Below are 25,537 nucleotides of genomic sequence, written 5' to 3' on the forward strand. Positions count from 1 at the left end.
GAGAGTACATAAAAATATAGAGGAACACACTAAAAGAAACTTAGATTTATTGTCAATCAATATTTAATCTTCCTCTTAAACGAAATTCAACTGACAATTTGGTTCAATGAAATAATTAATGACTCGATTTGTTAGTGAAAAACCATAATACAAAGGTTATCACTAAGTTGTCCTGAAGCAACAGTAATCATTTATAGATCATATTCTACATTAATAGAAACCGTAAGAAGGTTAGTTTGATTGTATGGGTATCAGTAAACCATTCATCATCGACCCTTATGTGATGGTGTGCATTAAGGAAAACCATTCCCCATCCTTTTCTTTTTTAATATTTCCTCTCTGGTTAATCTCCTCTATTCCCATGGATTTAATTTCCATCTTTCTAAGGACAATTCTGAAATCTATGCACATTGTGATGGTGGTTCTTTCAGGTTTCCACTATTATTATATATGTCTCAAAACAGCTATCATATGGTATTCTAATTATCAGCATGCCTCTTCCCATCAGAATGTCAGTGTCCTGAAATCAGTGTGATAGGCAGGGTAAATGCATAATAATTATGCATAAATTGTTGAATGATTCTTTCATTTCCTGGATTCTGTGGGATAATCTGCAATATATCCTGCAAATAGATTATAAAGTTAACTCTGGATATATAATCCATTAATTTCTCACCTTGTATCTTCTTTGTGTCCTCACTTTCCATGCTTGTCTGTATTCTTTTTCCTTATATTTCATCTATAAGATAAAAGTATTTTTTCAATTTAAATCAATGTTTGAGAATTACAGAATTATAAATGCAAAAAGGTAGGGGAAAATAATTTTCCTGAAGACAGAAGAGCAGGGACTGAATCTACAACTTAATAAATATACAGGGTGTGCTTAAGTTTCCTAAGGCTCAGTTTCCTCTTCTGTAAAATAGGAAATCCCTATTCTATAAAGTTGTTACAAGAATTAAGTTTGAAAAATACATAAATGCATATGGCATTAAGTATTACAGGCCTCCAGCATATTTTATTAAGTAAACATACACGTTTGGTTGACTGAATCTAAATGATCCTCTTCTGGTTCAGCTTCCTTATTTTCTTTCCTGTAAATTTTCATCCCATCATTTCTGACTGGTCACTTCATAAATTGGAAATTTAAAACACACACACACACACACACACACACACACACACACACACTCTTTAGAACTGCATTTCTCCATGCAAACTGGTATAGCCACTCTAGAAAACAGTATGGAGATTCCTCAAAACATTAAAAATAGAACTACCCTACAACCCAGCAATTGCACTACTAGGTACTTATCCAAGGGATACAAGTATGCCATTTCAAAGGGACACATGCACATAAACACGTTTATAGCAACACTATCAACAATACCCGAAGTACGGAAAGAGCCCAAATGTCTATCCATGGGGGGATGAATGGATAAAGAAGATGTGGTATATATATACAATGGATTATTACTCAGCAATCAAAAAGAATGAAATCTTGCCATTTGCAACTACATGGATGGAACTAGAGGCTTAGTCAGTCAGAGAAAGACAAATATCATATGACCTCCCTCATATGAGGACTTTAAGATACAAAACAGATGAACATAAGGGAAGGGAAGCAAAAATAATATAAAAACAGGGAGGGTGTCAAAAACATAAGAGACTCTTAAATAAGGAGAACAGAGGGTTACCGGAGGGGTTGTGGGAGGGGGGATGGGCTACACGGGTAAGGGGCATTAAGGAATCTACTCTTGAAATCATTGTTGCACTATATGCTAACTAACTTGGATGTAAATTTTAAAAAACTAATAAATCTCAAGTGTTCTCAAAAAAACCTGCATTTCTCTACACAAGCTAAGCTTAACATTAAAATTTTATTTTTCTAATAACCCATGGATTTTCCAATGTAGTATTCCACTGTTAAGCTAAAATCCTTGTTTATATGCCACTTGTTAGAATTTTTAAAATAACTGACAACCCTAATATGGCATCTCATAAAGTAATATATAAATGTATGTTAGGTTTGCCATTTTTTTAAACCTAAAATTCCATTAAGAGAAGGATGCTTGGGTACACTATAAGTATATTCACAGGATACTTTTACAAGAATACTAATGTTTACCTGAAATGTTTAATAACAAGGAAAAATGCTAATGTAACAATTCATCAAAAAGAGCAAGACTCAAGCTTTTATCTACAGCATGACTCCAACTATGTAGAGGCAAACATAAAATAAAACTACATGAAACACAAATTAACACTTGTTTTAAGCTGATAGTTCTATGGTGTCTTAGCCCACTTTTTTTTTTTTTAATGTTCATGTGGTTTTGAGAAAGAGGAGGAGGTAGGAGGAGGGGCAGAGAGAGAGAGGGAGATGCAGAACCCTTAGCAGGCTCCAGGCTCTGAGCTGTCAGCACAGGACCCAATGCAAGGTTCGAACTCAAGAACCGCAAGATCATGACCTGAGCCAAAGTCAGATGCTTAACTGACTGAGCCACCCAGGCACCCCAGCCCACTTTTTTCTATTTTTCAGTTTTTATAATAATAAAAGCTTCTAATATTCAAGTCCTATCATAGGCCAGGCTGTGTTCTGTAAACTTAACAAACAAATATCATCTTTTTAGTTTTTATAACAACTCTAAGAGGGAGCTATAAAGATAAAGACTGACAAGGAGAAGGCCAACAATTTGCCCAATTTCAAACAAGGAAACGAGTAAGTGCCAGAGCTGGAAGGAGCACCAAGAAAATCTGAGGCCATGCCCTACACTCTTATCCTCCCCTATTCCTTCTTCCATATGAAACATGATTACCTGTGAGCAAATGGGTTAGGATTTGGAATAGAAAGAGTAAATTAAAAAAAAAAAAACCTTTAAAAAATGGACCACGTGTCGCATGTGGAGGTTTCTGCTTTGTGAAGGACAATAAGGACTATTTCCTTAGTTTTAATTAGTAGATCTATTGTTTTTAAATATAATTTTATTTTTACAAAGGACTATAGCTTAAAAACTGAATGTATTGAAATTGAAACTGACAAAACACATTACCTTCTATTCTCCTTTGTCTTACTGTTTTCTAATAATTGACACAATAAAATTGAAGTTTCCAAGTACCTAGTAGCATTAATACAAGTCGTCTATTTACTAGCTAAGTGCTTAGAAACATCAACAGCAAAGGACAAGTTATAACTTTCAAGGGATAATTATAAAACTATATTTTAAATTATAAAATATAGACTATTCCCCAAAACAAAAGCATCTGTTCAATAAAGCAGATAGTGTTTTCAGTAATCTACTAAAGATGCAAATTGTAATGAACCAGATTTCAAAATTATTTGCTGTAGTCTCACGAAGGGGAAAAAATGATTTTTCCAGGTACCAGAAGAAACTACTACATTTTCAGGTTTAACTCAATGTACTCCTCAAAACAGTGCTGTTAAATTCAAATGTAAGCAAGAAAACTAGCTGAACGTTACTCTTTTACTCTGCCTAGAAAATGTTAACATGAAATGCTTTTTGAAATATAAGTATTACCCAAAAATATCAGAACGGTAAATGAAACTTGTGTAAGGCTGGTCGGCTGAAAAATCCCACCAACTAAATGCCATCGCTAAGTTCTTGACAGTGGGTTTCCAGCTTGGACTCATACACAGTGCAGATTTTCCTTAATGTAGGAGAAACAAGGGAGCAAGGGCCAACATGCAAATATATTTGCTGTTACAGTTTAGCTTGAGAAATAACAGGTGCAGAAAACAAGCCGAGTGAGGGTACCAGGAGTTCACTCTACATTCACATTCCCAACTGAATAGACGGGAGCAGCCGTTTTGCATTAAAACTCATCACCTCTTCCCAGTTTGCACCCCAGGCGATCTCTCCAAGGAGGGAAGGCTACCTCGTCCCCCTTTTCCCAGTTTGCACTCATTAACACCAAGGCCTGGCTCACCTAATGAGCTGGGAGAACTTTTGAAAAGCAGAGGTCTTCCCCAGGCTCATGTTAGACCCGGACTCTCCAACTCCTGCCAGAGACAGGATACCGGTTAAGGGCGTGAGTCCCGCTGCGTCACCCGCGACTCCCCAAACGGCTGCCGTGCCGCTCAAGTGCTGTAGCCCACGCGGTCCGGCCCACAGTCTGAGAAACGGCCTCACCGGTGGTTCCCACCCCTCCGACACACCAGAATCATCTGGAGGGGCCCGTGGGTTCTCACGTACAATCAGGGCCGGAAACTGCCGGGCTCTCAACGCCTGACTAAATGGTACTGGTAATTCTCTTTTTCCCACGAGCTTCTTGGGGGTCTGCGGCCTCCTGAGAAAGGGCCCTTCTGCCAGCTCAATCCCTCCCCTCAGCGAGGGGAAGGGACTGTCGAGGCGTCCGCATCCCAGCCACTGGGAGGACGGACACGGTGCCTAATGAGGCCTACTGGCTGCAGTGTGCCTTCCACAGCCCACTGACAGATTCCGGGGCGGGACCAGAGCACGGCCCGAACGCGCAGGGAGCGGAGGCTGTGACCTTTACCGTCAAGTAGCTGCACGCCCGCTTCCGTGCTTCCTCCCTCGAAGCCCGCCTACAACGGAACCGCTCCACTATTTCCCGCTCAGCAGGCCAAGTATACTTCCGTTGGGCGGGACTTCCGGTCGCCCCTGGCAGGCCCACACGCAGTGTCTCTCCACAGACCCTCCCCGAAGTCCCCTGGGCGGGTCATGGGTAGCAAGACAGTGGACGCAGTGTCTTTGAGTGGTGGGAAGTCACAACCTGAACGGGAAAACCTATGAACTCATCGCCCTGGGTTTTAGGGCTTCCTTTGCTCAGAGGGGCTTTTGCAGCAAGGAGTTAGGAGAGCCCGCTCCAGGTCAATGAGAGCGGGGCAGGGCACAGCGTGGGTTAAGAGGCCCTCCGAGCCCCCAAGCCTGGCCCTCAGTCCTCTCTCCCAATCTTCCTTTGTTTTCTGATAAAACTGTACATCTGAAATATTTGCCTTTTCACAAAGTCATGGTCCTAAGATACCCATTGCTAAAATCTATACATGGCATAAATTATTTTATTTTTTAGGTTTATTATTGAGACAGAGAAACAGAGCATGAGTGGGGGAGGGGCAGAGAGAGAGGGAGACACACAATCCAAAGCAGGCTCCATGCTCTGTGCTGAGGCATGTCTTGAACCCATGAACCATGATATCATGACCTGAGCTGAAGTCAGACCCTTAAGCAACTGAGTCACCCAGGTGCCCCATCATTATTTAAGACTAAGAAAAAATACACTTAAATCTGTTTCTAATAAAACACAAGAGCTTTTTATAAGCAACTTTGAATTAGCAAGCCAGAAATAATGAGCTCAATTAGAAATGGGTAGCTTTTATTGTCCAAGAAAAGGACTGCTTCCTTTCCCCTTCTCCCACAGAGAACAAGAGACATTATTACAAATGAGAACAATGTTTATTACGGAAACAATTTAATAGTTCTCCCTTAGCAGAATTTTACAGACTAGAGCACACCCTGAAGGCCATTACAGTTTAAATCACTGACACATGACACAGGGTGCTAAATTCTACAACTGGAAAGTTGCTGAAGTTTGTGACATGCCACTATAAATGTAAGTATTATTAAAAATTACAAACTGTTTGGTGATTATTTTGATAACCTCCTGAGCAGCAGCTCCTGCAAGGAAAAAGGAGAAAATCAAATCTTTGAAAAAGGTAAGTTTTACGTTATATAAAAGTATTCAATTATGTAAAAAAAAACTTTCCCTTCCAAAAGGAAAGGTGTTTAAGGATAAGCCAAAACAGAGATTACTGAGTCACATGGAAATCAAGGACAACCTGGGGCGCCTGGGTGGCTAAGTCGGTTAAGCGTCCGACTTTCGCTTAGGTCATGATCTCGCGGTTCGTGGGTTCGAGCCCCGCATCGGGCTCTGTGCTGACTGCCAGCTCAGAGCCTGGAGCCTGTTTCAGAGTCTGTGACTCCCTCTCTCTCTGACCCTCCCCTGCTCACGCTGTCTCTCTCTCTCTCTCTCTCTCCTAGAAATAAATAAAACATTAAAAAAAAAGAAATCAAGGACAATTTTTTATAACTCCATTATTAAAGGAAATAAAAATTTGTCCTATACATTCACATATTGGGATATTATGCCACAGATTTAAAAAATAAAGTATTTTTAATTATGGTAGTTTAAAAACATTGGCAAGATATATTAAGTAAAAAAGTCAAAACAGTAGTATGGTTGATTGTACTTAAAAAAATACATATAAAAAGAAAATATTCTCAGGGCACCTGAGAGGCTCAGTCGGTTAAGCACCCAACTTCAGCTCAGGTCATGATCTCACGGTTCGTGGGTTCAAGCCCCACGTCGGACTCTGTGCTGACAGCTAGCTCAGAGCCTGGAGCCTTTTTCAGATTCTGTATCTCCCTCTCTCTGACGCTCCCCTGCTCACGCTGTCTCCCTCTCTCTCTCAGAAATATATAAAACATTAAAAAAATTAAAAAAAAAAAGAAAATATTCTCAAAGACCACCCTTCTGTTGCATTTGAATTTTGCCTTGTGCATATTTTACTTTTATAATAAAACAGGGGTAATGGTATATTTGTTCTAAATACATTTGTAACTTGGAAACTGCATTAAATACTGCCAGGCTGCTATACTATACTCAGTAACAGACTTATACAGTAATGAGTTTTGAGTAATTACTCAAAGAAAACAATAGAGAAAACATAAAACTACCAAGAAAAAATTCTTCCTCTTTTATAATATTTATATTCAATGATTCAATAAAATATGAGATTCTATTACATACCAAATACTCTTTGAGGCACTAGGAATAAAGAAGAAACGACAAAAACCCTTGCCCTCATGGATCTTAACTTTTAGTAGTAAGGGAAAGATAATTTACATATTAGTAAAATGTATAGAAAATCAAATGACCCTAAGGGCTAAGGAGAAAAAGCAAGGAAGCGGGATATATATGAGTGCAGGAAGAAGGACTCAATTTTAAACTGAGGAGTCAGGAATGGCCTCACAAGAGGAAGGTAACATTTAAACAAAGACCTGAAAGAAGTGAGAGAATATAATGGTGTTGTGCAGAATACAGAATACACATGTTAGAGACTGAATGTCCTCAAAATTCATGTTAAATCCTTAATACCCAATGTGATAATATTTGGAGATGAAGAGGATATTGGAGGTCTTTGGGAAGGAAATAGGGTTAGATGAGGTCAGGGCGTGGGGTCCCATATAAGAAGAGACCTCCAAGGGGCGCCTGGGTGGCTTAGTCGGTTGAGCGTCCGACTTTCGCTTAGGTCATGATCTCGCGGTTCGTGGGTTCNTATGGCACACAGCAAGATGATAGCTGCCTATAAGCCATGAATAGGCCTCCCTAGAAACCAGCTGTGCTGGCCCTGACCTTGAACTTCCAGCTTCCAAAGTGTTTTTGTCTGTTTGTTTTTTAAATTTATTTATTTATTTTGAGAGACAGAGAGAACAACCGGAGGAAGGGCAGAGAGAAAGGAAGAGAAAGAACCCCCAGCAAGTTCCTTGCTGTCAGCATAGAGCCTGATGTGGGGCTTGAACCCACAAACTGTAAGATCATGACCTGAACCAAACCCAAGAGTCAGACACTTAACCAACTGAGCCACCCAGGCACCCTTCAACTTCTAAAGTTTTTATGAAAGAGTGGTAATTTCATTTAAAAATTTTTTATTTATTTATTTTGAGAAAGACAAAGTAAGTGGGGAAATGCCAAAGAGAGAGAGAATCCCAAGCCGACTCCACTCTGTCAGCATAGAGCCCAACATGGGGCTTAAACCCCATTTAAGGGATCTCAAACTATGAGATCATGACCTAAGCTGAGACCAAGAGTCGGATGCTTAACCCAGGCGCCCCAGAGATGGTAATTTTCAATTGGGCCTTGAAGAACAGGTAGATTTTAGACATGCCAGGAATAAGGAGATTTAAGGCAAACGGCCCTGAAGGTTAAGGATTGAAGGAACAGGAAAGCAAAAGCATGTCTGGGGGGAAGGAAGGAAGTTGAAAATACCAAGGGCAGAAAGGCTGACTGGAACCAGAACACAGGGTGTTTTTAATGTCAAATAAAGGACTCTGGACTTATTTTCTGAAGACCATTGTAATGTGTATGTGTCTGGCAGGGCAGAGTGTTAGTTAAGTATGAAACATGATCAGAGCTATGCTTTAGAAAGATTAATGACTCTTCACTTTAAGATGGACAGCAGTGGGAGAGGAGAGGTGGAAAGCAGAAAGACCAGTGAAATAAACTAAACAACACAACATCCTGCTTCACTGGATTCCCTAGTTAAAACAGCTACAAAAACAAAATTTCATAACTGTACAGTGTAACCACAGATGCCAGTCTTCTCTTCAATGGAACTCACCCCCTAAAAACGCAGCAATGGTGTGTGGCTCAGCAGCTCCATATCGGCAACTACAGAAAAGGATGGAGACGTGAACTTAGATTAGCCTTACGAAAGAACGGGTATTATCTCTCATATGCCTTAAAAAAAAACTCACAATTCATGGACATAATCATCTTTCACCATTACAGATAATCCATATTCCTGAAGGAAGCCAGTGAGACAAGACTTCAGCTTTCCAATATCTTCTTCAACTTGGTAGTTAGATACCCCTAAAAATACATAATATAAATCAATTTCCATTAAAATAAATATGCAAGTCAAAACCAATGGCTACGCCTTTTTAAAATCTAGTGTTAGGTGTTCCTTTTTTTTTTTTAATTTTATTTATTTATTTTTTATTTCTAGGAGAGAGAGAGAGAGACAGCGTGAGCAGGGGAGGGTCAGAGAGAGAGGGAGTCACAGACTCTGAAACAGGCTCCAGGCTCTGAGCTGGCAGTCAGCACAGAGCCCGACGTGGGGCTCGAACCCACGAACCACAAGATCATGACCTAAACGAAAGTCGGACGCTTAAGCGACTAAGCCACCCAGGCGCCCCCAGTGTTAGGTGTTCTAATCAAAATAGTAAGGTATGAAACTGAAGAACAAAAATAACAGAAAGTATAAGACCAATATTTACAGCTATCACAAAGTTGTAACAATCAAAGAAAACATCTGAAACCTATTAAAAATTCAAGTTAGGTAAATCTGCTTTATTTACTGCTCCATACCCAGTATCTAGAAGAATATCTAGCACATAGTTGGTGCTCAAGAATTATCGGGGAGCCTGGGTGGCTCAGTTGGTTAAGCGTCCAACTTTGTTCACATTATGATCACAGGTTTCGTGGGTTTGAGCCCTGCATCAGGTTCTGTGCTGACAGCTAGCTCAGAGCCTGGAGTCTGTTTCAGATTCTGTGTCCCCCTCTCTCTCGGCCCCTCCCCCACTCATGTTCTGTCTCTGTCTCAAAATTAAATTAAAAAAAACAAAAAAAATTTAAGAAATTGAATGACACTGAAGACATATAGCTATAATAATAGGTAACATTTACTGAATTAATAAATGCTGGACAGTGTTCCAAGTACCATTTACATTAATTGATTTAATCCTCAAGACAACCCTATCAAGTAGGTACTATTATCATCCCTATTTGCAGGTGAGAAAACTGAGGCACAGATTAAGTTATTTGCCTGAGTTACTTAGCTCCTAAGTAGCAAAACTGGGATATGAGCCCAGGCAGTTCTTAATGATTAAACTACGTTTTCAAAGGCAAGCTATTACTATTACTTTTGGAAGGAAAAATAGAATTGCTGTGCTATTCAAGTGTTATTTAAAATATCAATTCTTTGGGGCACCTGGGTGGCTCAGTCAGTTAGGTGTCCAGCTTCAGCTCAGGTCATGATCTCACGGTTCGTGGGTTTAAGCCCCACGTCGGGCTCTGTGCTGAGGAATAGCTCAGAGCCTGGAGACTGTTTCGGATTCTGTGTCTCCCTCTCTCTCTGACCCTCCCCTGCTCACGTTGTCTCTATCTCGAAAATAAATAAAACATTAAAAAAATAAATAAATAAAATAAAATATCAATTCTTTTTGGGTGCCTGGGTGGCTCAGTTCGTTGAGCGTTTAACTTTGGCTCAGGTCGAGATCTCATGGCTCGTGGGTTCAAGTCTCTGTTCTGGCAGCTCTGAGCCTGGAGCCGGCTTTGGATTCTGTGTCTTTCTCTCTGCCCCTCCCTTGCTCATGCTCTATCTCAAAAACAAATAAACAATAAAAAAGCTTTTTAATATCAGTATTTTTTAGCACCTCTAGTTTGAAAACTATCACTACTCTTCCTCACAATAACACCAAACCCTTACTGAATACTTACAAGATGCCACATAGTATTAAGTGATTTTCATACATCATCTGTATAACCATTGCAATCCAGGAGATACTATTATCGCTACTCCATAAATGAGAGAACTGAGACTTGGAGGGAAATAGTGATTCACCCAACGTCAAGAGATAGTAAGTGACAGAGCTTGGAAGCCTGTGCTTTATGTAGTAGCTAGTATCCCAAGATGGCTCCCCAATGAACGCTCCTTTGTGCCCTCATGTAGTCCCCTCCCACTCTTAATCTAAACTGGCCCTGTGAAGCCAGTGGAACATGATGTAAGTGATGCTGTGTGACTTCTGAGGCTAACTCATAAAATACCTTTTACTTTCCACCTGGGTCTTTTGGAATGTTCCATTTGGGGAAGCCAGCCAACATGTAAACAGTCTACCCTAGGAATACTATGCTAAAGGGAAGCCCCAGTTAGCCATGGAAAGATGCCTGACTAGCCCCCCAAGCAGTTCCAACTATCCCAACTAAAGTTCCAGTCACGAGTGAAAATGTCTTCTTGGACATCCAGCTCAGTGAAACCTTCAGAACAACTCCAGCCCCAGGCATCATGCAACTCCATTAATAGCCCTCTCTCCAGTGAGAACTACCTGAGTGAGCCCAGCCAAGCCACAAAATCACAAGATAATAATTTACTGTTTTAAACTACTAAGTTTTGGGATGTTTTGTTATGCAATAAACCAAAAATACAAGCTAATCAGACAATACAAATAAAGTAATACATATTTGGTGTTTACTCCTTTTCTTTCTTTTGGTAAGCTTACTCATTAAGACTGTAACTCAGGCATACTACATCAGTTGGGGCAATAGTTTCTCCTGGAATGTGCTGCAGTGATACTGCAAAATTAAAATTATCATCTTTTTGTTTGTTTTTCATTTTTACTTATTTTGAGAGAGAGCCTGTGAGCAAAAGCGCGGAAGAGGCAGAGAGAGGGAGAGAGAGAATCACAAGTAGGCCCTGTGCTGTTAGCTCAGGGCCCAACACGGTGTTCAATCCCAAGAATCGTGAGATCATGACCTGAGCCAAAATCAAGAGTCTGATTTATTTATTTATTTTGCGAGAGAGTGTGTGTGGAGGAGGGACAGTGGATGGCGGAGAAGGAGGGGCAGAGAGAGGGAGAAAGAGAGAACCCCAAGCAGGCTCTGCACCATCAGCACAGAGCCTGATGTGGGGGGTTCAAACCCATAAACGAGGAGATCATGACCTAAGCCGAAGTCGGTTACTTAACCGCATGAGCCGCCCATGCAACCCTAAAATTATCATCTTAATAAAAATATTCCGGGCAACTGAAGATCTTTGTGATTATACCAATTCTCTAATTACTACACTTACAGACAAAATTCAAGTCAGTGGCATACTTTCTCCTTCCATGGCTTTCTCATTCCATTAAATTAAACTCAGTGTGACTCTTAGAAGTAAACTATGGAAACTAACAAAAAAAAATAGTTTTATTCTATATGCATTCAACCAACATTCCCCTGTAATAGTTTAGAATAAAACGCTATCTGCAAATACTTAAAAAACAAATGGTATTTCCTCACTGAGATGAACTAGTTGTAAACTGTTTACAATGTAAAATTCAAGCACCACTACTGTAAACACCCAAGAAACTTCAAGAGTTAATTCAATTTAACTCTTAATTATCTATTCAAGACTTTATTGTATATGATAACGAGACTGCTATTCTTACCTGGATATCTACCATGTTGTTTATGAAATCTATCAACAGCCCGTAACATTAAGTATAATACTATCTCATTATCTGGACTGTCCATGCTAGAAACTGAAAGGAAAAAAATTTCAGTATAATGTGGATAATTCATTACATAAAAACAATGCAGAACTGAATTTATTATATGCTCAAGTTTCAGGATACAAGGCAATTCTATCACAAAATTTAAATATTTTGTGACAAAATAGAAAATGATATTAAATAATAGTAAAATAACGGGAGATATGTCAAGATGAAACCCAATGGTCTTATGGACTATCAGTTATAGTCACATATCTCTATTAATGTAATAATATTCTGACTTTAGCTCTTCTTCTTATCATATGACTTATTCAGTAACCTAAACATGATTTTATGTATATATTAAGTTTTATACTTTGCAATCATAACTACTTAGAAGTAGGACAATCTCTTGGTTTATACAATAAAATTTAAAGTACAATATTTATATTATCCTCTATATTATCACCATACACTCATTATACACAAAGTATTTATACATCTAAAGTTAATTAAAATTAATAACCCAGCATCAAAAGGTTATTATACTTACTTATTTCATCCTTGTTAATTGTATCCAAGCCATATTCTTCAGCTAAGGATCGACATCTTACCACTCGAAGAAATGCAGAATTGGTGCCTGAACACAGGGAAGATGTTACGGAAGTAAACATGTGAGACATTTGAATATTCCAAATCACAAGTCACTTTAAGAACAGGAAATTTTGTGTATATTCTTTACAGACATGGAAATGTGAAGAAATGTCTCTTCAGCTCTAATGGTTAGCAGAAAAGGCATTTAGAACACAAGTCATCTGAAATTCACATTCTTGGCACTACAACCAGCTCAGCACTAAGTAGGTGATGGCACCTCTCTGAACTTGTTTTCATTTGTAAAACAGGAACAATACTACCTATGAAAGTTGTTCTGTGGATCAAATGTGCAAGTGTATAAAGTGCATACTTAGCACAATGCCTGACAGAACTCAGTGAATTATAGTGTTTACCATATTATGGATAAGCAGTCGTAAAGGAGAGCATTATAAATGTCGTGTTCTTGGTATATGTATGTCTTAAAAAAAAAATTTGGGGGTGCCTGGGTGGCTCAGTTGGCTGGGCACCCGACTTCGGCTCAGGTCATGATCTCACGGTTCGTGGGTTTGAGCCCCACATCGGGCTCTGTGCTGACAACTACCTCAGAGCCTAGAGCCTGCTTTGGGTTCTGTGTCTCCCTCTCTCTCTGGCCCTCGCCTGCTCACACTGTGTGTGTCTCTGTCTCTCTCTCTCTCAGAAATAAATAAAAGCATTAAAATATTTTTAAAAAAAATTTGTATTAGGGAAATTTTCAAACATACCCCTAAGCAGAGAAAACAGAATAAACTTTCAGATAACCCACACCCAGCTCTTAATCTGGGACCATATAATCTAGTAGAACAGACACAAATGCAAAAACAAGCTGCAAGACTGAGAGTGGAACAAAACATTAAAACTTAGCCTGTTACAGTGGTAGAGCCATTAAAGGGAGAACATGAATAAATGTATTTTAAGGATGGGGAACATACAGAATATCAACTTTTGCAGAAGCTTAGGGCAATACCTACAGGGAAAAATACTCAGATAGCATGGAGAACAAATTTTACTATTCTTTAATTCTCAAATAAAAGAAAATTTGGAGACCAAAGGAGGAGTTATCAAGAGGATCCCAGGAGTCAACCCACTCAAACTAGATGGCAACATTCTTAATTTAATCACAGTCATTTAACACAGATCAAAGTGAGTATTTAAACCAATACTGTCAATGTACATGTGACTCAAGACTTCACATCTAAAGTATTCATATAAAACCTTTCCAAATTATTGAAAAGTAGTAAGGTGAATAATTCTGGATCAATGACAATTTTCAATTCATTGACCTTCATGTCTTTTTAGCAGTGCCACACACAGATATACTCTATCTATGACCCAGTCATTATGGGGTTTTTTTAGGTTTATTTATTTATTTTGAGAGAGAGTGTGTGTGCACAAATTGGGGAGAGACAGAGAGAGAAAAGGAGAGAGAATCCCACACAGGCTCCACATTGTCAGCTCAGGGCCCAATGCAGGGCTAGATCCCATGAACCAGGAGATCATGACCTGAGCTGAGATCAAAGTCAGATGTTCAACCGACTGAGCCACCCAGGCATCCCTGGCCCAGTCTTAAAATGCCCTCTCCATTTATTATACCATGAGAGGAAAAAACCCTTATTCAGTAATTATTATTTATACCACTAAGACCATGGAAAATTTTAAATTTCAAACATTTAAAATTCCTGCAAACATTTTCTGTGGCACATTTTTATCAAGCAAAATAAGGAAATTAATTCAAGGGGACTTACAGAGTAATTTTAATTCTTTCTCTGAAATGGACTCTGGTGCCTGTAAAGAGATAAATGCAGGTTTTGCTCCAGTGTAAAAGAGAAGATGAACAAAGGGTGCAGCACAAAGCCAATCACTGTGAGATGGGGAGGTTTTCCCCACACGCTGGAAGAGCACTGTAAGAACACCTCGTTTGCTTAGTGAAGGCCTTTGTCATTAGGCAAGTAAGTGAGAGATCCCTCTAAAGAAGCACAGAACCAGTGCCACACCCTCCGTCTCTAAACCTTTTTGGCTCCCGGAGTTATGCGATCAGGCCAAATGGAGCTGTACCATCCATCACAGGCACAGTTTGCTCGGCTCAGCAACTTACCTGGCCGATAGACTGCAACAATTTGGCAACATGATTACCCACAGCAGCAGCATCTTTCTTTGCTTTTTCACGGTAACTGGAAAAGAACAACAAAAGGCTATTTTTAACAAATTTTTAAATTAGCAAAATTTAAATATCACCATGAAGCAAACAAATCTCTTTCCTTTTCATGAAAAAATACTGGTCTGGTAACATACAGAATATGAAAATGCCATGAAAATGCTACCAGCAGCAGCTATTAGTGACTGGGAATCTTCCCAGTGTCGGTGATGGACTCTTGCAATCTACTAATAACTGGGCTCCCTCTGTAATTAATAGCAACTTAAAAACTACCCTCCTAGAGGGATCCATGATCCATGCCTCTGAGAGGACCTGACAAAATACATTACTGAAGAACATGTTTTATCTCCTTAAAGTCCAAGAAAAGTTAAATACTTCAAAACTGTCCATCTACAAATTCATGTAGGGGCGCCTGGGTGGCTCAGTCGGTTGGGCGTCCGACTTTGGCTCAGGTCATGATCTCACAGTTCATGGGTTTGAGCTCCACATCGGGCTCTGTATTGACAGCTAGCTCAGAGCCTGGAGCCTGTTTCGGATTCTGTGTCTCCCTCTCTCTCTGACCCGACCCTGCTCATGCTGTCTCTCTCTCTCAGAAATAAATAAAATACAAAAAATAAATTTTTAAAAAAACAACAAATTCATGTAAAAACTTTAAGTCTATTTACATTCGCACCCTCTGTAGATGATCAAGTTGGACTGTCTCCAATATGAAGTCATAGTTTTGTCTATCCTCAGCTGACTTTTCCCAAGTTTTAAGTAGTTGAACTTTTAGGCTAAGATAACAAAGATGTGGTAGACAGTGGCCTAGGTGAAGAATATGTCTAGACAACAGAGATCCTCTTATAACATCATTTGGTCCTTGAGGAACCCAAGCCAGCAGCCCTGGATTCACCAGCTAAACTACATAAGGGCAATATCCAGTGAGACCCATATTTATGACAGTCTATCTGGGTTCAGGCTAGTGATACCTAGAGAGCTGGTGCCTATCTATAGTCACAAACTCTAAATTATGAAACATTATGATAAAAGATTAATCAAACTGAAGACCTCAAAGTTTTAAGTTACAGATAAAAGATCCTATAGGGCTATAGTTAAAAGTATGGAGCTGGGTTACACGGGTTCAAATCCTGGTTCTCCAATTTACCAGCTATCTGGCTCTGAATAAATTACCTTTTTCTGTATTTTCTCATCTATAAAACTGGGACAATAATATCTCTCTCATGGGGTTGTTGTAGATATTTAATTGGCTAATACATAAAACAGTTCATTGCACAGAATGAAGTGCTCAAATATTAGGTTTTTATCATGAAATAAGAAAGAAAAAATCTGCCCCCTAAAGAGTATATATGGGAACCCTCTGTACTTTCTTTTTTTTTTTTTTTTTTTTTTTTTTTTTTATTTTTTTTTTATTAATTAACTCTTCCTCACCCTACACCATTTCTTGTGGTCCTGGAGATACAGTCTACACAGTACTTCCTCTACCAGATGTGGGAATGTGACTCAGGCTGGATGAGTCATCACAGTCCATTCTCAACCCCTTGATTGGTCCAGAAATGAGCACATGACCCAAGCGAGGTCTGAGATGAGCAAGCATGGTGAGATAGAAGTTTCTTTAAGATTTATATATAAATGGTGGAAGAGAAAAGCTTTTTTGCCCTGGGATTGCTAAACTGGGAATTAGTGAATTTGGGACTACTGACATCCATGTCACCTGAGCTACATATAATAAGTTCTTATCTGCAGTAGAAGGCAATGAGGCCAACACACAAAAGCCAGCAGACCCACAGGGTAGAGAGATGGCCTCGTTTGTGGGTCTGAAGCCTAATGTCTCAGCTCCTCTTCTGCTTAAGCTAGTTTTTGTTGGCTATCTATCCTTTTCATTTGAAATCCCTGACTAAAACATGTATCATTGATACGATTTCTTTAAAAACTATTCTAAGGGGTGCCTGGGTGGCTTAGTCGGTTAAGCGTCCGACTTTCGCTTAGGTCATGATCCCACGGTTCATGGGTTTGAGCCCCACGTCGGGCTCTGTGCTGACTGCCAGCTCAGAGCCTGGAGCCTATTTCAGAGTCTGTATCTCCCTCTCTCTCTGACCCTCCCCTGCTCATGCTGTCTCTCTCTCTCCTAGAAATAAATAAAAATATTAAAAAAAAAAAGATTGAAAGCCGCTCAATTATAATAAAAAAAAAAAAAAGAAGTTATCCTAAAGATACAGGCACCATTTACAACATACATACGTCTAAAATCAGGAGAATGCTTAAAAAAATTTGCAGCCACCAACAGTTTTTAAATAACTTAAGTGATAGGGGATATGTTTAGTGAAAAAAATAGCATTTTTAAAACGAGAAGGGGCTTTGGATTCAGACTGACTAGATCTGAATCCCAACTTTACTACTTACTAGCTACATGACTTGGGCAAGTTATTTAACTTTCCAGTACCTGTTTCCTCTTCCATAAAATGATACAAATGTAATAGTACCTACCTCCTAAAATTAAAATGAGCTACTCCAAAGCAAATAATCCACAGTGGTATTAAACAAGATCATGTCATCCTCAACCGAGCCCACACTACCAAAGTAGAACAAAAGTAAAATCAAATGAGAAATTCTACTTGGATACTAAATGCTGTAAAGCAACAAGCATCTATATAATTCTCTTGGCAATCGTTTGTGTATTGCTTATAACATTTCTCCTGCTGCTGTCTTAGAGGGTTCCTAGAATCCTTTGTGGTTATTTAATTCCTTGACTACATTTAAAGAATATGCTTCTTGAAAGCAGGGACCACAAATATATTCTTTCTACTCACCCATTGAACCTGGACAGCATCTTATACACTATTAAGTTCTAAATTAACAAGAGTAACTAAGCCCTTCTTATAATATATGATCATATATTTATGAAACATCTCTATTCTGATGTCTCAAAGCTCACTCACACTCAAACACCCACAAATTGAACTAATCATCTTATCTACCCACCCACTACCAGAAAATAATTTTCCCCCAGTCACTTGCTTTGTTAACGCCACCACCATTCACTCACTTGTCCAAACTCAAAATACGAAAACCATCCTAGAGTCCACCTATGTCTCTGAAAATTAATAGGTTATTAAGACCTATTGCTTGTACTATCTTGCATCAACTGACCCCTGCCTCAAATCTGACTGACTCCTCTTGCTCTTTCAATTTTATCTGCTTGGGGAAATCCTCTCTGATGGCTCAAACAGGATAAGGCCTCCTATACCTTTTCAAGGTACATTTCTTATTTTAAATGAATTCTTTGTGTGATTAGTTATTGAAGATCTGTCCTCTTCATAAGCCTCTATGTCCATCAATATGAGAGTCTGTCCAGTGGGCAACTGAGGCCTCTCAGAGGATAGAACTTGGACTACCCTCCATTTTTTGATGCCCTGAACCTGATAGATTTTAAAAGGAAGAAAATGCCGAAACAGAGTTATAGAAACCATGGTTGCTTTTCAATGTTTAGAGTTACCTAACCAATACCTTCAACGTGCATGCATAATATATTGCCAATGTTGGAGATAACATGAAAATTTAAATTTGGGGCCCTTCTTCAATATGTGGCTCTGGCCAAATAATTTTCCTGATCTACCTCCATAACCATCATTATAATAGGTTCCCACTGCCCCAAAAGCTGAGTAAACCAATATATGTCAGCACAGTCACTGGGATGTAATAGGATGGCAATGAGAAGTAGATGGTTTTTGAAGAGGGATATGAGGTGGTCAGGGTAGGGAAGAAATGAGGCATTGCCCCTTCCTCAGGGTTAGAACTTCTGTATCTTTAGCCTTTTAATCCAAAACAATGTGATGGTTCAATGGTTCTTTGTTTAAAAAAAAAAAAAAAAAGCTCAGACAAGGGGTGCCTGGGCAGCTCAGTCAGTTAAGTGTCTGACTCTTGATTTCAGTTCAGGTCATGATCTTGAGGTTCATAAGATCAAGCTCCACATCAAGCCCCATGTCACACTCTACACTAACAATGCAGAGCCTGCTTCGGTTTCTCTCTCTCTCTCTCTCTTTCTGCACCTTCCCTGCTTGCACTGTCTCTCAAAATAAAAAAACAAACATTAAAAAAAGAAACCTCAAACAAAAAGAAGTCAAAGCAGGCTTGCTCACACTCAACAGACCAAGTTGCTCCTGTCAATGAAAACAGTATTCATTTTACTTCACTTCCATTGTAGGGAGAAAAAACTGCTCAAATCCTCAAATATCACTTCACTGTGATCTCCTAGAACACCATTATCCATAAATATATCTTTTGTTCTCTGTTTTACTATCACCTGAAATTGCAATTTACTGTGTGTGAAAGCCAAGTAGTCCAGAGTTTGATTCCGTTTAAATCCAAAGATCAGACACATCCCCCTTGGAAGGAAAACACAGGGCTTTTCTCATTCACAAACAAATCATACTTGTCAGACAACCAGCAGAAACCTCAGGGGAATCACCAGAATAGGAAACAAAAAGGCTCTTCCTCAATATCCTCCCTGCCTGATCTTGCCACTTATAATCCCATGGAGAAAGTAGTTTGTCCAGGCCTAAAGTGGTGGGCAGCAAGATTCAATCACTGGTTCCCAGCTGCAATTCATCCTAAAAATTCATACTTCTCCTCCCTCCGAAAGAAAAAACAAAACAAAACAAATGAACAAACAAACAAATAGAAAACAAAACTCTGTTCCTAATGACAACCAAACATCATCCTCTGGGCTAATAACAAGCAATGACTCCCAACACGCTTTTTGGCCTCTTTTTCTCTCACTGTGCCCCAAACTTACACATTCACTTGCCACCCTAAAGGGAAATATTTTTAAACTCTAGCACTAAGAGATAATATTGGACAAATCCCAAGATCTAACTTAGGTGTCAAATGTTAATTCCCAGTGTTACAGCCCCAAAAATCACAGACCAATCAACTTTCTGTGCACAGAAAGAGGAGAGAACTCAAAATAGCTCACAGAATGAAATTCTACAGTTTTCTTAGAGGAATCTCAACCAAATACTAACCTCAATATAAAATGAATACCATTGGGGAAAAGTAAAATTTCATCTTGAACCACCAGCAAAATATAGTATTCCTAAATCTTAATTTGTGATTCATTTCAAGGTACATTTGTAAATCACAATACACTAAACCAATCTGAACTATATCTTGAACTTTGCTTTACCATTTGCTTTAACACTTAAAGCAAAGTGTGTACAGGCATTTGTAGCTCTACAGCTCTCTATTATTCCATATGAAATTTCAACTATTTCAAATGAGTTTTCTTAGTTGAATTATCCTTACCTTTACACTTTCCTCAATGTGAGGTCCAGCTCAATTCTCTTCCCTCGAGAATTTATAGTGGTTCCAGCCTCAAGGAGGAAAAGCAGATAGTGACCAGTCTAAACCTACTCTTCCTCCTTAGAGACTAAACCAATGTGTTTATGTTTTCCAGCATGAAGGCAGCAGATAAACCTTCAGAATATGTCACAATGCTTGCATTAATGTAAGTCTTGGGGTCACACCCTTTTGAAATCCTACTTCCTGTCCAAACATTGTGACACAAAGTAGTTCCCAATAAGACTCACTTGCCACCCACTCACATGCCCACTAGCCTCAGACGTGTGTTCCCTGCTGTAAGAACCAAAGCCAATGGAGCATGTGTGATCTTTGCTATCTCTTCTAGGTCATCAGGATGGACAGAAGACAAGGAGAATGGTATGGTAGCAGTAACATAAGAGAGCATGTCCAATAAGTCCTATGAAGACAAACCATTTCCTAACATGCAGTGCCTCAAGCAAGAGATTGTCACAAGGGCAATTATAACCAAAACCAAAGTTATAAGAATAAGGGTTGGAGTTATAACCAAAACCAAAGTTATAAGAATAAGAAAAGATGATGGAACAAAATTGCTGTTGGTCATCAGTGAAGCTTACTTGCCCTCAAGAAATACACAAACTGGGAGAGAAACAAGTCCATAAATCATTCTGTGAGGCTTATATAGAGTGAAATGGAAACAAAGAAGAAGCAAGCAGCAGTTTGACTTTAAACAAAAGAGCCAGCAGCTGTTATCCTGTCTGTATACAAGTCTTATTTAGCCTCTCAGTGATAAACCCATGGTGAGCAAGGGCCACATCCTCTATAATGCTTTGTACCTAATTAACACTCAATAAATAGCCAATGAATGATGAGCTGCTGCCTGAAACCCCACCACCTTGAAAAACTAACTTGGGTGGCAACCAGTGTCAAAAACAGCTAGTGTAGTTAATTAAATGCAGGTTCTTGGGACCCACTTCAGATCTACTGAATCAATCATCAGGGGGAGGACCATAAGTGTGAATTTTTAGTAAGCACTCATCAGTTAATTTTTTATATTCTTGCGTTTTGAGAACCAAGGCTTAGAGACACGCAGAATGATTCCAAGACATTGAGATTTAAATGTGACCTCCCTATCACCATACACCAGGGTCATTTGTCCCTCATCAGCATCATAAGCCCTAATGTGTTTTCTCACATCAGGCTTCATATCCAGCAGAGGCAAGTTGCTCAATAGCTGCTTCCAAGGCCAGAATGATAATTTGGCTCCAGGAGAAGATAATAACCATTCTAGAGTGCTGTCATTCTATTTTATTTTATTTTATCATGTATTATTANTCAAACTGAAGACCTCAAAGTTTTAAGTTACAGATAAAAGATCCTATAGGGCTATAGTTAAAAGTATGGAGCTGGGTTACACGGGTTCAAATCCTGGTTCTCCAATTTACCAGCTATCTGGCTCTGAATAAATTACCTTTTTCTGTATTTTCTCATCTATAAAACTGGGACAATAATATCTCTCTCATGGGGTTGTTGTAGATATTTAATTGGCTAATACATAAAACAGTTCATTGCACAGAATGAAGTGCTCAAATATTAGGTTTTTATCATGAAATAAGAAAGAAAAAATCTGCCCCCTAAAGAGTATATATGGGAACCGTCTGTACTTTCTTTTTTTTTTTTTTTTTNTTTTTTTTTTTTTTTAATAGTTTATTGTCAAATTAGTTTCCACATAACACTCAGTGCTCATCCCCACGAGTGCGTCTGTACTTTCTGCTCAATTTTTCTATAAACCTAAAACTATTCTAAAAAATAGAATCTATTTTTAAAAATCTGTCACCTAAGTTTTTAAGCTTATTTTTAGAGAAATTACAACAGACTTTCATTTAATTTCTTTCTTTTTTTAAATGTATTTCCTTATTTTTTTAATTTTATTTCTGAGAGAGAGAGACAGTGAGCAGAGGAGGGTCAGAGAGAGAGGGAGACACAGAATCTAAAACAGGCTCCAGGCTCTGAGCTAGCTGTCAACACAGAGCCCAACACGGGGCTTGAACCCACGAACCGTGATATCATGACCTAAGCTGAAGTCAGACACTTCACCGACTGAGCCACCCAGGAGCCCCTTTGATTTCTTTTTTTATTTTTATCTTTTTATGTTTTATTTATTTTTGAGACACAGAGAGACAAGAGCATGAGCAGGTAAGGGGCAGAGAGAAAGGGAAACACAGAATCTGAAGCAGGCTCCAGGCTCTGAGCTGTCAGCACAGAGCCTGACGCGGGGCTCAAACCCACGAACCATGAGATCATGAATTGAGCGAAGTCGGACGCTTAACCAACTGTGCCACCCAGGTGCCCCATTTGATTTCTGTTAGAGTGCTAAATATGTTCATCTGTACTATAAACAGATTAGTTTTCTGTTATATCGTTTGAAAACAATGACTTACACATTTTGGAGCTTTATATATTTGCTTGAATCTGCGATCATATCAGGAATTGTGCCTCGAACAGGTAAATTTCCTTGACCCTCTTTGGCCACAAATTCCTTTAAGGCACGAGCTAAAATCCAAAATGATGGAGTCTAAAAGAATAAGAAAAGAAATTAGCATTAAGCAGCATCTGAATTTGACTCAAAGGTTAAGACAGCACTATTTACTTTATGTTGTTACCTGTTTGGTGATATTTATGCAGCGATCATCATTAAATATATCTTCAATACTCCTTGGGATCTAACAAAGGAACATGACATATTTACATGCCTATCTATATTTTCACTATTTCCCCAAACAAGTTCTTTGAATTGCCATATTGTAATGAAATATAAATTTCTAATGTGCTTATCAGACTTTTATTAAGAATCAGTACCAGACAGATTTGATGAGGAAAGAGAGAAGATTTGATGAGGAAAGAGAATGGAAGGACACCTTCCACCCACTGGTGTCAGCATTCAAGACTGACATGTTCTTTTCCATCATGATTGGAGTAAAAAAGGAGCCAAAATAAATCTTTTTATTAAGTTACATTGGAAGATATAACAAAGATTTCAGACATTACAAGCTAGATTTGTAGTCCTTCATGTGTTTCCATCTTGTCAAAAACTTGAAGCCATTACACCCTCAATTAGTTATCATTAGAAGAGACAACTCTGACAAAAACCAGATAGTTTAATTAAGTACTCATAATGCTGGCAGGATCATCATACATTAATAAAAACTACCAAAATTGTAGGCTTGGACTCTACAGCTATGTGGAAAAAAGAAACCTCCTAACTGGTCTGCTTCTGTTCTCCTTACAAGAGCCAGAAATGAGTTTTTAGAAATATAAATCATGTCACTCTACCCCCTCCTTAAAACACTTCAATGGCCCCCTCCCGATCCTAGAACTCCTCATCCTCATCATGCTCTACCCCTTTGTTCTACTCGAATTTTCTTCATAGCACCTGGTGCATTAGCTATTTGCTTATTAGTTCACTGTCCTCAACTATGATAACCTTGATTTCTTTTTAACTGAGGTAAATTTTTCATTCAGTGAAATGAATTTTAAACCTACAATTTGATGCATTTTGATTACTATGAATGTCTTTTTAGCTATCACCTCAATTAAGACATAGAAAATCTTCATGACCCTAGAAAACTAACTGACAAAGCACATACTTTTAATTACTCAGCAACACTATCTCATTGTCACCAAAAAGTTTGTAATGACAGCTTAAGTGCTTTCCTAATGTGAAAGGCAGCATTTTTTGCCATTTTAAATTATAAGAAAACTTTATCTGAAAATAACAGCAGTATTATTCCAAATTTCCCAAAAACTTCACTGGCAAGACTTTAACAACAAAACAAAGGACATCTAAACTGAGTTATCCTCTGTATGATGTTTTACAACGTCATTAAGAACATCTTCCCTTATATCCAAACAACTACTGTCAAAAGCAAATGCAGGGTAAGATTTAACTTTTGGGCCACCTATTTTGTACCAGCAAAATATCACCCTCATTATATAATTCCTACACCCAAACTGTTACTATTCACAAATCACATAATTCAAATAAATATAAATCATTGTATCACTACTATATGCTGAAGCACTGATATCCATTTTAACAAGGATGATACAAAATCTTATTAAAACAAGATTCAATCCATATGATAGATCTTAATTTCTAACAACTTTACAACTTGGGAAATATTCTTAAACCTAAAATAAACTATTTCATATGAGGACTTCAGAAAACACCTTTCTTGTATGAATTCCTCAGCAATACTTTTTTTTAAGGAGAAGCCACGCCCGTTGCAGAGCCAATGTGGAGCCCAAACTCTCACGACCCTGAGATCAAGACCTGAGCTGAGATCAAGAGTCTGACGATCAATTGACTGAGCCACCCAGGCGCCCCTCCTCAGCAACTTTTAATACCTGAGTTGTATTTAGTGCTGTGTTCACATTTTTAATAGCTTCTTCAAAATTCTCTTCATCTTCTGGAGTCCCATTTTCATTCTTTAGAATTCCTAGTAAAATAAAAATTGGCTAGCAAAAAATAGCCCTTTTCTTCTCACCCCTTCACTATCCCAAACATGGAAATAGTTTCATCAGATCTTTCTTCCACAAGAGAAGGAGTGCACTAGGGGCAGGGGGAGAGGGAACCTTAAGCAGGCTCCAAACCAAACAGAGTCCAGTTGAGGGCTCTATCCCAGACCCTGGGATCATGACCTGAACCAAAATCAAGAGCTGGATGCTCAGCTGACTGAGCCACCCAGGCGCTCCAAACCTCATCAGATCTTAAAAGGAAGATTATTTAAACTTAAGAAGAAACAGGCTTATCATTAGTGAATTTTTTGTTTTTAGTAATGTTAGTAGCTAACCTTTATTGAGTTTTTACTCTGTATGAGAGTAAAATGTACTTCAGATTTTATTGTATGAATGAATCCTGACAACTCTATGAGGTAGGTATGAGCAGCCCCCAATTCTTCATCTATTGATGAGGAAACTATCATTAGTCATTTTAAAAACTATACAAGGAGTGGCTCCACACCTCCCTGAGGAAAAATAAAAACTCATGATGGCATCAGTCTGACAAAGCTGACAGAAATCCAATAAACAGCTTCAACCAATTTGCTTTTCAAGCTTTATACAACATTCAGTTATATCCCATCATATTACCTTGTCTAATCAAATCTCTGAAGTCTTCTTTTTCTTTATACGTTTTAGGTATTCGTCCATTTGTCTAAATTGGTTAAAAATTTTAAATTCTAGTTATAAAAAATCAAAACATGGAAATTGAGAATCCAAAGTTTCCCCCATCCTCCCATCCATATGAGATTTCATCAGCAAATACATATCTCAGTGAAATTAGAGGCTGAGTTGAAAGAAAACAAAACCTGTGGGCCATTTTTCCACATTCCCCACTGCCAGTTTCAGAATGACATTTATTGATATTCAATTT

General features: G+C 38.6%; 2 protein-coding genes across 7 annotated transcripts in view; both read right to left on the bottom strand.

Moving 5' to 3' along the window:
• Positions 1 to 4,575, bottom strand: part of TERB1 (telomere repeat binding bouquet formation protein 1) — a 52,703-nt gene extending 48,128 nt beyond the window's left edge. For 3 of the 6 annotated variants that reach the window (XM_077755481.1, XM_077755475.1, XM_077755480.1), the window contains exons 1-3: positions 4,209 to 4,411; positions 3,943 to 4,015; positions 677 to 739 (exon numbers count right to left, since the gene is read on the bottom strand). In XM_077755481.1, the coding sequence (XP_077611607.1) occupies positions 677 to 707 (31 nt within the window). In that variant the 5' untranslated portion in view covers positions 708 to 739; positions 3,943 to 4,015; positions 4,209 to 4,411. Of the gene's footprint in view, positions 1 to 676; positions 740 to 3,942; positions 4,062 to 4,208; positions 4,412 to 4,512 lie in introns of those variants that run through there. The other 3 variants (XM_077755478.1, XM_077755479.1, XM_077755476.1) reach the window with 3 other exon arrangements.
• Positions 4,576 to 5,407: 832 nt separating this feature from the next.
• NAE1 (NEDD8 activating enzyme E1 subunit 1) overlaps positions 5,408 to 25,537 on the bottom strand; it is a 32,066-nt gene continuing 11,936 nt past the window's right edge. The window contains exons 10-20 of the mRNA XM_077755526.1: positions 25,255 to 25,318; positions 24,511 to 24,602; positions 22,767 to 22,826; positions 22,545 to 22,678; positions 14,728 to 14,803; positions 14,378 to 14,417; positions 12,556 to 12,642; positions 11,961 to 12,053; positions 8,511 to 8,625; positions 8,375 to 8,424; positions 5,408 to 5,651 (exon numbers count right to left, since the gene is read on the bottom strand). Coding sequence (XP_077611652.1) covers positions 5,542 to 5,651; positions 8,375 to 8,424; positions 8,511 to 8,625; positions 11,961 to 12,053; positions 12,556 to 12,642; positions 14,378 to 14,417; positions 14,728 to 14,803; positions 22,545 to 22,678; positions 22,767 to 22,826; positions 24,511 to 24,602; positions 25,255 to 25,318 — 921 coding nt within the window. The 3' untranslated portion in view covers positions 5,408 to 5,541. The remainder of the gene's footprint in view (positions 5,652 to 8,374; positions 8,425 to 8,510; positions 8,626 to 11,960; positions 12,054 to 12,555; positions 12,643 to 14,377; positions 14,418 to 14,727; positions 14,804 to 22,544; positions 22,679 to 22,766; positions 22,827 to 24,510; positions 24,603 to 25,254; positions 25,319 to 25,537) is intronic.

The sequence above is a fragment of the Crocuta crocuta genome, unplaced genomic scaffold (genome assembly GCF_008692635.1).
Source record: "Crocuta crocuta isolate KB4526 unplaced genomic scaffold, BGI_CrCroc_1.0 scaffold152, whole genome shotgun sequence".
In the NCBI taxonomy this organism is placed as follows: Eukaryota; Metazoa; Chordata; class Mammalia; order Carnivora; family Hyaenidae; genus Crocuta; species Crocuta crocuta.